Source organism: Salvelinus namaycush, chromosome 28 (assembly GCF_016432855.1).
Source record: "Salvelinus namaycush isolate Seneca chromosome 28, SaNama_1.0, whole genome shotgun sequence".
Taxonomy (NCBI): Eukaryota; Metazoa; Chordata; class Actinopteri; order Salmoniformes; family Salmonidae; genus Salvelinus; species Salvelinus namaycush.
The window spans coordinates 4,945,108-4,957,971 of NC_052334.1; the positions used below are offsets into that span (position 1 = coordinate 4,945,108).

Below are 12,864 nucleotides of genomic sequence, written 5' to 3' on the forward strand. Positions count from 1 at the left end.
GCTGAGTGACGGTGGGAGGAAGTGTTTTCACTCTGTAGATATACAGGTGAGAAGACAGCTGAGTGACAGTGGGAGGAAGTGTTTTCACTCTGTAGAGATACAGGTCAGAAGACAGCTGAGTGACGGTGGGAGGAAGTGTTTTCACTCTGTAGAGATACAGGTGAGAAGACAGCTGAGTGACGGTGGGAGGAGGAGGGTCTATCTTAACAGTCAGGTACCATTGTCTCTCAATTCTATCCTCTTTAACAAAGCCTAACCTCTTAACCAGCTCCAGGTAAACGTAAGCCTGCTAGCTGAAGGAAAAAGTGTAATAATAAAATTATTTGAACATGAACGGTATTTTACTGTGTGTGTGTGTGTGTGTGTGTGTGTGTATCAGCAGGTAATATTCTCAGTATGAACATCAGCACCAGGGATAGTTGTGATGCATTCCAACTGTCCCGTAGCCACGTCCACATCCCCGCTATTACTTGGCCCTACATCGCCGCTGAGCTGCTCATCGCTCTCCTCGCTATCGCTGGGAATTTCCTGGTCTGTCTGGCCGTGAACCGAAACCGGAAGCTACGCACCGTCACCAACTACTTCCTGGTGAGAGGCTGAGAAATGTGTTACACTGTTAAATAGATCCCTATGGGAAGCAGGAAGATCATAGAGATAGATGACTCTGGATGGATAAAACCTGTTTTAGCATGGGCATTGCCATTCAGGACTTCCACCATTTTAAAGTAGTCAACTGGGTGGGGATTCCTATGGTTGGGAGCGATCAACCAATGTTCTGAGGATTGTCTTCGTCAAATTGGATTGTTTATGGTTAGTAAAATGGCTTGACGCTATATCACCGCCACCTAGTGGCCACAATAAATTAACGACAAGATTCGGTTCAGTACTCCAGCACTGCAGGTGGCGGTTAATCACCAATATTAACCGTACGCTTTTTTTCAAACACGAGAACAAAATGTACTACTTTACAAATACCATAATGACACACATACAAATATGAATCCTCTATCTAACTCTGTGGAGAAGATGAGCAAATAGGAACCAAAAAGAACCCAGGAAGAAACTTCAAAAGGAACTTATCTCTCCTCGATCCCCTTTCCCCTTTCCCAGGTGTCGCTTGCGGTGGCCGACATCTTTGTGGGCGTGCTGGCGATCCCGTGTGCCGTGTTGATCGACCTGGGCTACCCGCGCCACAACCTGCCTCTGTGTCTGCTCCTCCTAAGCGTGCTCATCGTGCTAACCCAGAGCTCCATCCTCAGCCTGCTAGCGGTAGCCGCAGAGCGCTACGTGGCCATCCTGCTGCCGCTCCAGTACCAGAGGATCGTGAGCCCCAGGTAGGTCACCCAGGTGAATGAGGCCAGTTAGCTGCTGATCATAGTCCACCCAGGTGGATGTAGACTAGTTAGCTGCTGATCATAGTCCACCCAGGTGGATGTAGACTAGTTAGCTGCTGATCATAGTCCACACAGGTGAAGGAGGCCAGTTAGCTGCTGATCATAGTCCACCCAGGTGGATGTAGACTAGTTAGCTGCTGATCATAGTCCACCCAGGTGAAGGAGGCCAGTTAGCTGCTGATCATAGTCCACCCAGGTGGATGTAGGCTAGTTAGCTGCTGATCATAGTCCACCCAGGTGGATGTAGACTAGTTAGCTGCTGATCATAGTCCACCCAGGTGGGTGAGGCTAGTTAGCTGCTGATCATAATCCACCCAGGTGGATAAGGCTAGTTAGCTGCTGATCATGGTCCACCCAGGTGGAGGTAGACTAGTTAGCTGCTGATCATAGTCCACCCAGGTGAATGTTGACTAGTTAGCTGCTGATCATAGTCCACCCAGGTGGATGTAGGCTAGTTAGCTGCTGATCATAGTCCACCCAGGTGGATGTAGACTAGTTAGCTGCTGATCATAATCCACCCAGGTGGATAAGGCTAGTTAGCTGCTGATCATGGTCCACCCAGGTGGAGGTAGACTAGTTAGCTGCTGATCATAGTCCACCCAGGTGAATGTTGACTAGTTAGCTGCTGATCATAGTCCACCCAGGTGGATGTAGGCTAGTTAGCTGCTGATCATAGTCCACCCAGGTGGATGTAGACTAGTTAGCTGCTGATCATAGTCCACCCAGGTGAATGTAGACTAGTTAGCTGCTGATCATAGTCCACCCAGGTGGATGTAGGCTAGTTAGCTGCTGATCATAGTCCACCCAGGTGAATGTAGACTAGTTAGCTGCTGATCATAGTCCACCCAGGTGGGTGTAGACTAGTTAGCTGCTGATCATAGTCCACCCAGGTGAATGTAGACTAGTTAGCTGCTGATCATAGTCCACCCAGGTGGATGTAGACTAGTTAGCTGCTGATCATAGTCCACCCAGGTGGGTGAGGCTAGTTAGCTGCTGATCATAGTCCACCCAGGTGGGTGTAGACTAGTTAGCTGCTGATCATAGTCCACCCAGGTGGATGTAGACTAGTTAGCTGCTGATCATAGTCCACCCAGGTGGGTGAGGCTAGTTAGCTGCTGATCATAGTCCACCCAGGTGGGTGAGGCTAGTTAGCTGCTGATCATAGTCCACCCAGGTGGGTGAGGCTAGTTAGCTGCTGATCATAGTCCACCCAGGTGGGTGAGGCTAGTTAGCTGCTGATCATAGTCCACCCAGGTGGGTGAGGCTAGTTAGCTGCTGATCATAGTCCACCCAGGTGGGTGAGGCTAGTTAGCTGCTGATCATAGTCCACCCAGGTGGGTGAGGCTAGTTAGCTGCTGATCATAGTCCACCCAGGTGGGTGAGGCTAGTTAGCTGCTGATCATAGTCCACCCAGGTGGGTGAGGCTAGTTAGCTGCTGATCATAGTCCACCCAGGTGGGTGAGGCTAGTTAGCTGCTGATCATAGTCCACCCAGGTGGGTGTAGACTAGTTAGCTGCTGATCATAGTCCACCCAGGTGAATGTAGACTAGTTAGCTGCTGATCATAGTCCACCCAGGTGAATGTAGACTAGTTAGCTGCTGATCATAGTCCACCCAGGTGGATGTAGACTAGTTAGCTGCTGATCATAGTCCACCCAGGTGAATGTAGACTAGTTAGCTGCTGATCATAGTCCACCCAGGTGGGTGAGGCTAGTTAGCTGCTGATCATAGTCCACCCAGGTGGGTGAGGCTAGTTAGCTGCTGATCATAGTCCACCCAGGTGGGTGAGGCTAGTTAGCTGCTGATCATAGTCCACCCAGGTGGGTGAGGCTAGTTAGCTGCTGATCATAGTCCACCCAGGTGGGTGAGGCTAGTTAGCTGCTGATCATAGTCCACCCAGGTGGGTGAGGCTAGTTAGCTGCTGATCATAGTCCACCCAGGTGGGTGAGGCTAGTTAGCTGCTGATCATAGTCCACCCAGGTGGGTGAGGCTAGTTAGCTGCTGATCATAGTCCACCCAGGTGGGTGTAGACTAGTTAGCTGCTAGCCATGTGTTTTGCTGTGTATTTCCATGTATGTGTTATGTCCTGCGTAGGCCGACACCCAGGACCACATTGGAAATACATGTTTTTAGGCTTTCATGTGTCATCCTCTGGGCTCCTTTTGTACTTTTAAAACGGTTATTTAAACCATTCTAAATGTTTTACCCCCAAAATAAAAATCAATTAGGAACGCCCGGCTGGCCCTGATCCTCACCTGGTGTCTGGCCCTACTCTCTGGTTCCATCCCTCTGATGGGCTGGCACGGATCACTGCCACATTCTGGGTACGTATCATAACATTACATTGTTGAACCTTTTTCATCTTTTAAATCTGTATTTAAATGTTAATCTTACAATCTGTAACTACCTGGTTGTCACCAGTATATGGTTTACTTGAACTTTCAAATTTTAATCATACACTAACTAATTTCTATCAAAAATAATGCCGTATTAAATTTTAATTATACGTGTAATCTCTTAACTTTTTCTTTGCAGGGCTTGTCTCTTCCCCTGTGTGGTCGATTTGAGTTATATGGTCTACTTCAACTTCTTGGGCTGCGTGCTGGTTCCTCTGGTGGTCATGTTTATCATCTACAGTCACATCTTCCTCACGGTCCGACAGCAGCTCAGACGCATCGCAGCCGGGAGGGGACCAGCCAGACCTGATACCAGGGAGGGAGAGAGGGGACCAGACAGACCTGATACCAGGGAGGGAGAGAGGGGACCAGCCAGACCTGATACCAGGGAGGGAGAGAGGGGACCAGACAGACCTGATACCAGGGATGGAGAGAGGGGACCAGCCAGATCTGATACCAGGGAGGGAGAGAGGGGACCAGACAGACCTGATACCAGGGATGGAGAGAGTGGAGCAGCCAGATCTGATACCAGGGAGGGAGAGAGGGGACCAGACAGACCTGATACCAGGGATGGAGAGAGTGGAGCAGCCAGATCTGATACCAGGGATGGAGAGAGGGGACCAGACAGACCTGATACCAGGGATGGAGAGAGTGGAGCAGCCAGATCTGATACCAGGGAGGGAGAGAGGGGACCAGACAGACCTGATACCAGGGATGGAGAGAGTGGACCAGCCAGATCTGATACCAGGGAGGGAGAGAGGGGACCAGACAGACCTGATACCAGGGATGGAGAGAGTGGAGCAGCCAGATCTGATACCAGGGAGGGAGAGAGTGGAGCAGCCAGATCTGATACCAGGGAGGGAGAGAGGGGACCAGACAGACCTGATACCAGGGATGGAGAGAGTGGAGCAGCCAGATCTGATACCAGGGAGGGAGAGAGGGGACCAGACAGACCTGATACCAGGGATGGAGAGAGTGGAGCAGCCAGATCTGATACCAGGGAGGGAGAGAGGGGACCAGACAGACCTGATACCAGGGATGGAGAGAGTGGAGCAGCCAGATCTGATACCAGGGAGGGAGAGAGGGGACCAGACAGACCTGATACCAGGGATGGAGAGAGTGGACCAGCCAGATCTGATACCAGGGAGGGAGAGAGGGGACCAGACAGACCTGATACCAGGGATGGAGAGAGTGGACCAGCCAGATCTGATACCAGGGAGGGAGAGAGGGGACCAGACAGACCTGATACCAGGGAGGGAGAGAGGGGACCAGACAGACCTGATACCAGGGATGGAGAGAGTGGACCAGCCAGATCTGATACCAGGGAGGGAGAGAGGGGACCAGACAGACCTGATACCAGGGATGGAGAGAGTGGAGCAGCCAGATCTGATACCAGGGAGGGAGAGAGTGGAGCAGCCAGATCTGATACCAGGGAGGGAGAGAGGGGACCAGACAGACCTGATACCAGGGATGGAGAGAGTGGAGCAGCCAGATCTGATACCAGGGAGGGAGAGAGGGGACCAGACAGACCTGATACCAGGGATGGAGAGAGTGGAGCAGCCAGATCTGATACCAGGGAGGGAGAGAGGGGACCAGACAGACCTGATACCAGGGATGGAGAGAGTGGAGCAGCCAGATCTGATACCAGGGAGGGAGAGAGGGGACCAGACAGACCTGATACCAGGGATGGAGAGAGTGGAGCAGCCAGATCTGATACCAGGGAGGGAGAGAGGGGACCAGACAGACCTGATACCAGGGATGGAGAGAGTGGAGCAGCCAGATCTGATACCAGGGAGGGAGAGAGGGGACCAGACAGACCTGATACCAGGGATGGAGAGAGTGGAGCAGCCAGATCTGATACCAGGGAGGGAGAGAGGGGACCAGACAGACCTGATACCAGGGATGGAGAGAGTGGAGCAGCCAGATCTGATACCAGGGAGGGAGAGAGGGGACCAGACAGACCTGATACCAGGGATGGAGAGAGTGGACCAGCCAGATCTGATACCAGGGAGGGAGAGAGGGGACCAGACAGACCTGATACCAGTGAGGGAGAGAGTGGACCAGCCAGACCTGATACCAGGGAGGGAGAGAGGGGACCAGACAGACCTGATACCAGGGAGGGAGAGAGGGTACCAGACAGACCTGATACCAGGGAGGGAGAGAGGGGACCAGACAGACCTGATACCAGGGAGGGAGAGAGTGGACCAGCCAGACCGGATATCGGGGATTGTGGGGCTGGGGCTGGGGCTGGGAGCAGAGAGGATGAGGCTGGGGCTGGAAAGAGGACTAGGGTTGAGGCTGGGGCTAGAAAGAGGACTAGGGTTGAGGCTTGGGGTGTTAGTGGGGTAGCAGTGTGGGGAGGAGCTGGAAATAAATGGTCAGAAGGTGAGAGTTGGAGTGGAAATGCTGGGGAAATGACTAGCCATGCTAGTAGGTGTGTTAGAACTGATTCTGGGTCTGTGGTAACCAGTGAATCCAAGTCTAAGTCTAGAGGTCCAGTAAAGGCCAGGTGTGGTTCCGGCGGCAGCGAGTATAAACGAGCGGTGCGTATGCGTCGTGAGGTGAGGAAGGCCACCTCTCTGTTCCTGGTGTTGTTCATGTTCATACTGTGCTGGCTGCCTCTCCACATCCTGAACTGTGTTACGTTGATGTGCCCGCGCTGCCACGTGCCCCTGCCGCTCTCCCTGGCAGCCATACTGCTGTCCCACGCCAACTCTGCCCTTAACCCGCTGCTCTATGCCTATCGCATGAGGTCCTTCAGACACACACTGAGGGCTCTCTGCTGCACACACACTGCATGATACACACACACTGCATGATACACACACACTGCATGATACACACACACACACACACACACTGCATGACACACACACACACACACACTGCATGATACACACACACACACACACACACTGAGGGCGCCCTGCTGCACACCCACTGCATGATACACACACACTGCATGATACACACACACACACTGAGGGCGCCCTGCTGCACACCCACTGCATGACACACACACTTAATGACACACACACACACACTGCATGACACACACACACACACACTGCATGACACAATATGGGCTCCCGAGTGGCGCAGTGGTCTGGGACACTGCATCTCAGTGCATGAGGCGTCACTGCAGTATCTGGTTTGAATCCAGCCTGAATCACATCCGGCCGTGATTGGGAGCCCCATAGGGCGATACACATTTGGCCCAGCGTCGTCCGGGTTTGGCCAGGGTAGGCCGTCATTGTAAATAATAATTTGTTCTTAACTGACTTGCCTAGTTAATTAAAGATTAAATAAAATGACATACACACACACACTGCATGACACACACACATGCTTAATCACACACACACACTTAATGACACACACACACACATGACACACACAGGCAGATATCTCATCCAGAGGATTGCAATGTTTATTTAGCAGACAAACAAAATAAAAGCAAATTCTTCAATAACAACAACAACTCTCTAGTTTCTGTGTCTCTAGTTGAATTATTCTGGGTCGGTCAAGTCTCTCGTTGCCATGCCGCCAAAATCCCATCGTTGTCACGACTGGTTCTCGATGACGCTAGTCAAGTAGTAATAAACAAGTAGTTGAATGATCTAAAAACAGTAGCACCGCAGACACAGTTCCCGGCCACCAGATGGTGCTGTTTTACTAAACCCTGAGATAAAATAATTGAAATGAATTATTCTGATAAAACTCACCATAACCACGAAGTAAAGTCACAAAACTGTTAGTAAGAGGCATATTCAATTAATATACAGAAAATATTGTGCATAAATAAAACTACATATAATTTTATATTCAATTAAACAATATTTTAGACACATACAAGATGTTGACTTGATAGAACAGGCATCATTACAGACATTGAATTGATCATAGGTCAAATGTACATGATATACAGTGCATTTGGGAAAGTATTCAGACCCCTTGACTTTTTCCACACTTTGTTACGTTAAAGCCTTATTCTAAAATGTATTAAATAAAAAAAAATCCTCATCAATCTACACTCAATACCCCATAATGACAAAGCAAAAACAGTATTTTAGATATTTTTGCAAATGTTTTAAAAAATGTTTTCAGACCCTTTACTCAGTACTTTGTTGAAACACCTTTGGCAGCGATTACAGCCTCGAGTCTTCTTGGGTATGACGCTACAAGCTTGGCACACCTGTATTTGGGGAGTTTCTGCCATTCTTTCAAGATCCTCTCAAGCTCTGTCAGGTTGGATGGGGAGCGTTGGTGCACAGCTATTTTCAGGTCTCTCGAGAGATGTTCAATTGGGTTCAAGTCCGGGCTCTGGCTGGGCCACTCAAGGACATTCAGAGACTTGTCCCGAAGCCACTGTCGTGGCAATTTCCTGTATTACCAAATGAGGAGAGTTATAAACCACACACCAGTCAGAGTTATACTTAAATTTCATCTTTAATATTATGAGCTTCAAAATCGCCCTTTGACTCTCAGATCAATTCAGTGTCTATAATGAATTCTGAGAGTCCCTACAAAAGAAAACCAAAATCTGTTATAGCCAAGATACACCCCTCTCAACTCACATGACAAACCACAGATTTTAGGAACAGTTCACAAAGATAGACTTTTACTTGAGAGAGGAGTATCCAATAGCCAGATAGCATTAGCTATAAATTATCGTTCAGTTTGGTCTCTAAGACGAGGTTGTAATCTTATTCCTGGTACTTCATAGTACCAAAACATTACCTCATTCAAGGCATAACTCAATTGTCAACTCTATATTCTCCCATCTCAAGTAAACCCCCTCTTCTCCCCACTCCTGGACAAGCTCACTGAGGGGAGTGACTTGCGCACAGACATTGTGGAGCCAAGAGATAATTGGTTCCCCCTTAATCATCCCTTCACATGGTTTAACAGATACATTCACATATGAAGACAAGCCTGACCTCTCCCCTCTCTGGGCCCCAACTGACTTTTCCCTAGCTGAGAAGGGAAAAGTGCAACTGCCAACAGCTTAGTCCGAAGGGAGACATTCTAATGACAAGTATCTCACATAAGCATATTATGTAAAGAAAACATCTTATTTATCTATGTTACCCAACTAATTCTGATTCATCCCCCACACCACTCCTGAGTTTTCTTGGCTGTGTGCTTAGGGTTGTTGTCAAGGTGAACCTTCGCCCCAGTCTGAGGTCCTGAGCGCTCTGGAGCAGGTTTTCATCAAGGATCTCTCTGTACTTTGTTCCGTTCATCGTGCCCTCGATCCTGACTAGTCTGACAGTCCCTGCCACTGAAAAACATCCCCACAGCATGATGCTGCCCCCACCATGCTTCACCGTAGGGATGGTGCCAAGTTTACTCCAGACGTGACACTTGACATTCAGGCCAAAGAGTTCAGTCTTGGTTTCGACCAACGCAACCGTTTGTGGTAGATGGTGGCAGATTGAGGTAAATTGCTTCATTCTGGCATCAATGGCTGACACTGAAATGACGTGCCATAGAATTCTGCGGCTCCGCAAGCTGTGCTACAGTACGCCACAACTTTTAAAGGAAGAACCACTGTAGGCAGCAGCCTCTCTGTGCTAGTGATGGCTATTTAACAGTCTGATGGCCTTGAGATAGAAGATATTTTTCAGTCTCTTGGTCCCAGCTTTGATGCACCTGTACTGACCTCGCCTTCTGGATGATAGTGGGGTGAACAGGCAGTGGCTCGGGTGGTTGTTGTCCTTGATGATCTTTTTGGCCTTCCTGTGACATCGGGTGCTGAAGGTGTCCTGGAGGGCAGGTAGTTTGCCCCCGGTGATGCGTTAGGCAGACCGCACCACTCTCTGGAGAGCCCTGCGGTTGTGGGCGGTTCATTTGCCGTACCAGGCGGTGAGACAGTATGCTCTCAATTGTGCATCTGTAAAAGCTTGAGGGGTTTAGGTGACAAGCTAAATTTCTTCAGCCTCCTGAGGTTCAAGAGGCGCTGTTGTGCCTTCTTCACCACACTGTCTGTGTAGGTGGACCATTTCAATTTGTCAGTGATGTGTACGCCGAGGAACTTAACTTTCCACCTTCTTCACTGCTGTCCCGTCGATGTGGATAGGGGGTTGTGTTACAGCCTAAATATAAAATGGATTAAAGTGAGATTTTGTGTCACTGGCCTACACACAATACCCTATAATGTCAAAGTGGAATTTAGTTTTTAGAAATGTTTACAAAATGTATTAAAAATGAAAAGCTGAAATGTTTTGAGTCAATACGTTTTCAACCCTTTTGTTATGGCAAGCCTAAATAAGTTCATGAGTAAATATTTGCTTAACAAGCTACATAATAAGTTGCATGGACTCACTCTGTGTGCAATAAATAGTGTTTAACATGATTTTTGAATGACTACCTTATCGCTGTACCCCACACATACAATTATCTATAAGGTCCCTCAGTCGAGCAGTGAATTTCAAACAAATTAGGGAGGATTTCCAATGCCTTATTAAGAAGGGCACCTATTGGTAGATGGGTAAAAAAAAAAAAAGCTGACATTGAGTATCCCTTTAATTATGGTGAAGTTATTAATTACACTTTGGATTGTGTATCAATACACCCAGTCACTACAAGATACAGGCGTACCTCCTAACTCAGTTGCCGGAGAGGAAGGAAACCGCTCAGGGATTTCACCACGAGGCCAGTTACAGAGTTTAATGGCTGTGATAGGAGAAAACTGAGGATGGATCAACAGCATTGTAGTTACTCCACAGTACTAACCTAAGTGACAGAGTGAAAAAGAAGGAAGGCTGTACAGAATAAAAATATTACAAAACATGCATCCTGTTTGCAATAAGGCACTAAAGTAAAACTACAGAAAATGTTGCAAAGAAATTAACTTTATGTCCTGAAAACAAAGTGTTATATTTGGGGCAAACACAACACATCACTGAGTACCACTCTTCATATTTTCAAGGATGATGGGGGGCTGCATCATGTTATGGAAATGCTTGTAATCGGCAAGGACTAGGGAGTTTTTTTAGGATGAAAAGAAACAGAATAGAGCTAAGCACAGGAAAAATCCTTGATGAAAACCTGGTTCAGTCTGCTTTCCAACAGACACTGTGAGATTAATTCACCTTTCAGCAGGACAATAACCTAAAACACAAGGCCAAATATACACTGGAGTTGCTTACCAAGAAAACAGAGAATGTTCCTGAGTGGCCCAGTTACATTTTGAACATAAATCAGCTTGAAAATCTATGGCAAGACTTGAAAATAGCTGTCTTGCAATGATCAACAACCAACTTGACAGAGCATAAAGAATAAATAAAAAATCGTGTACGAATATCGTACAATCCAGATGTGCAAAGTTCTTAAAAACGTACCCAGAAAGATTCACAGCTGTAATCGCTAACAAAGGTGACTCAGGGATGTGATTTTTATTTTATTTTCAAGAATGTCACTTTTATGCAGGGAGTCGGGAAGCAGGTGCAGAAGGAGAGTTTAATAACAATGATGCAAATGAACAAAATAGCAGATGCGTACTGAACATGAAATAAAACCAATACTGTCTGATGACTGGGGAGGGTGACAGTAACCAGGCCTCTCTCTCCCCCACAGAGGGGAGAGGGGGAGCTGCTGGATGATCGACCGTTCACACCCTATCGTAAATTACAAGTGAGGGAGACTTTCTCTCTTTACCCTCCAGTATTGGCTCAAGGAATGTCCCTTTGCCTCCAGAGAGTTTTGCCCGGCCAAAACTCTAACGTACAAAAAGTGGATAATGGAACAATAATTCTAACATAAAGAATGTATATATAATATTTCTTTTCATTTTGTGATGTCATTAATAACTGTATGGATGAAATACTGTAACTTTGAAAGGAAACCCTCTTGTCTGTCAAGTTTCCATCGAATACATTGTGCATAGGATATGAAAAATGATTCAAGCATTTTCATTAAGATAGGAATGTGATTTTATCAAGTATAAGAGAATCCATCTCCTATGAACTGTTCGTAAGTAAGTAGCCACGCCCCTAGTGAGGTCGGAGAGCGTGTCAGACGGACGGAGCCATCCCCTTTGACGAGAGTGCATGAAAAGCATTGCCAACGAAATTAACATTAGACCAGGAAATATGAGGCGGAGAGCTGCACATTTAGAATGGTTGATGCTTTGAACCTCAACACGAGGTGAAGAAATGAACTCACGTTCCTTTGGACCAGAGAGACGAAGAGCTTCAGCTCATGTCCATCGTGTTCCGAATCCTGAATGCCAACACGAGGAGGAAGAGGCGAGAAGCTCACCTCAGACAACCACTGGTACAGCTGATTGGCTGTTCTGAGGAATGAAACACCCATGGAGACCAGACAACTAAGAAGGAGGACATTGTGACCTCTTGTGGACAATCAGAGCCTTACACCCACAGGAAAACCCACCAAAACCCTTTTTCCAAGAAGGATTGGTTCCTGAAAGTGATAAACGACGAACGAAGGCATTTCACATGTAAATACATTCATGATTTATTACACCAAACGGGCGGTGGTTTGTGTGCAAAGTATATGATTCATGGGAGAATAGTTATAGAATGTGTCCATAGTAAGTGTACCCTTTTCTCCCTCTCTCTTTTCCCCACCCCTCTTCATTCATTGTGTATAGCCACCATATTTTGTCAGTCCATAAATACACAATTAAATCAATTTGTGTAGTACTGAATAATGAGCAAGGCTGGGGGTTTTGCAAATCCAAAAAAGGTTGCAAATGTTCAGAAAGATATGATAAGAGGTAATGATTAATCATACTTTTCAGAAAGATATGATAAGAGGTAATGATTAATCAGACTGTTCAGAAAGATATGATAAGAGGTAATGATTAATCAGACTGTTCAGAAAGATATGATAAGAGGTAATGATTAATCAGACTGTTCAGAAAGATATGATAAGAGGTAATGATTAATCAGACTGTTCAGAAAGATATGATAAGAGGTAATGATTAATCATACTTTTCAGAATGATATGATAAGAGGTAATGATTAATCAGACTGTTCAGAAAGATATGATAAGAGGTAATGATTAATCATACTTTTCAGAATGATATAAGAGGTAATGATTAATCAG

The 12,864-nt window shown here is 47.0% G+C and overlaps 1 protein-coding gene across 1 annotated transcript; it reads left to right on the forward strand.

Moving 5' to 3' along the window:
- The first annotated feature begins 396 nt into the window (after positions 1-396).
- Positions 397-6,590, forward strand: LOC120022997 (adenosine receptor A2a-like). The gene is made up of 3 exons (XM_038966948.1): positions 397-588; positions 1,111-1,334; positions 6,260-6,590. Exons 1-3 carry the CDS (start codon positions 397-399, stop codon positions 6,588-6,590), a joined length of 747 nt encoding a protein of 248 aa, XP_038822876.1.
- The last annotated feature ends 6,274 nt before the right edge of the window (positions 6,591-12,864 follow it).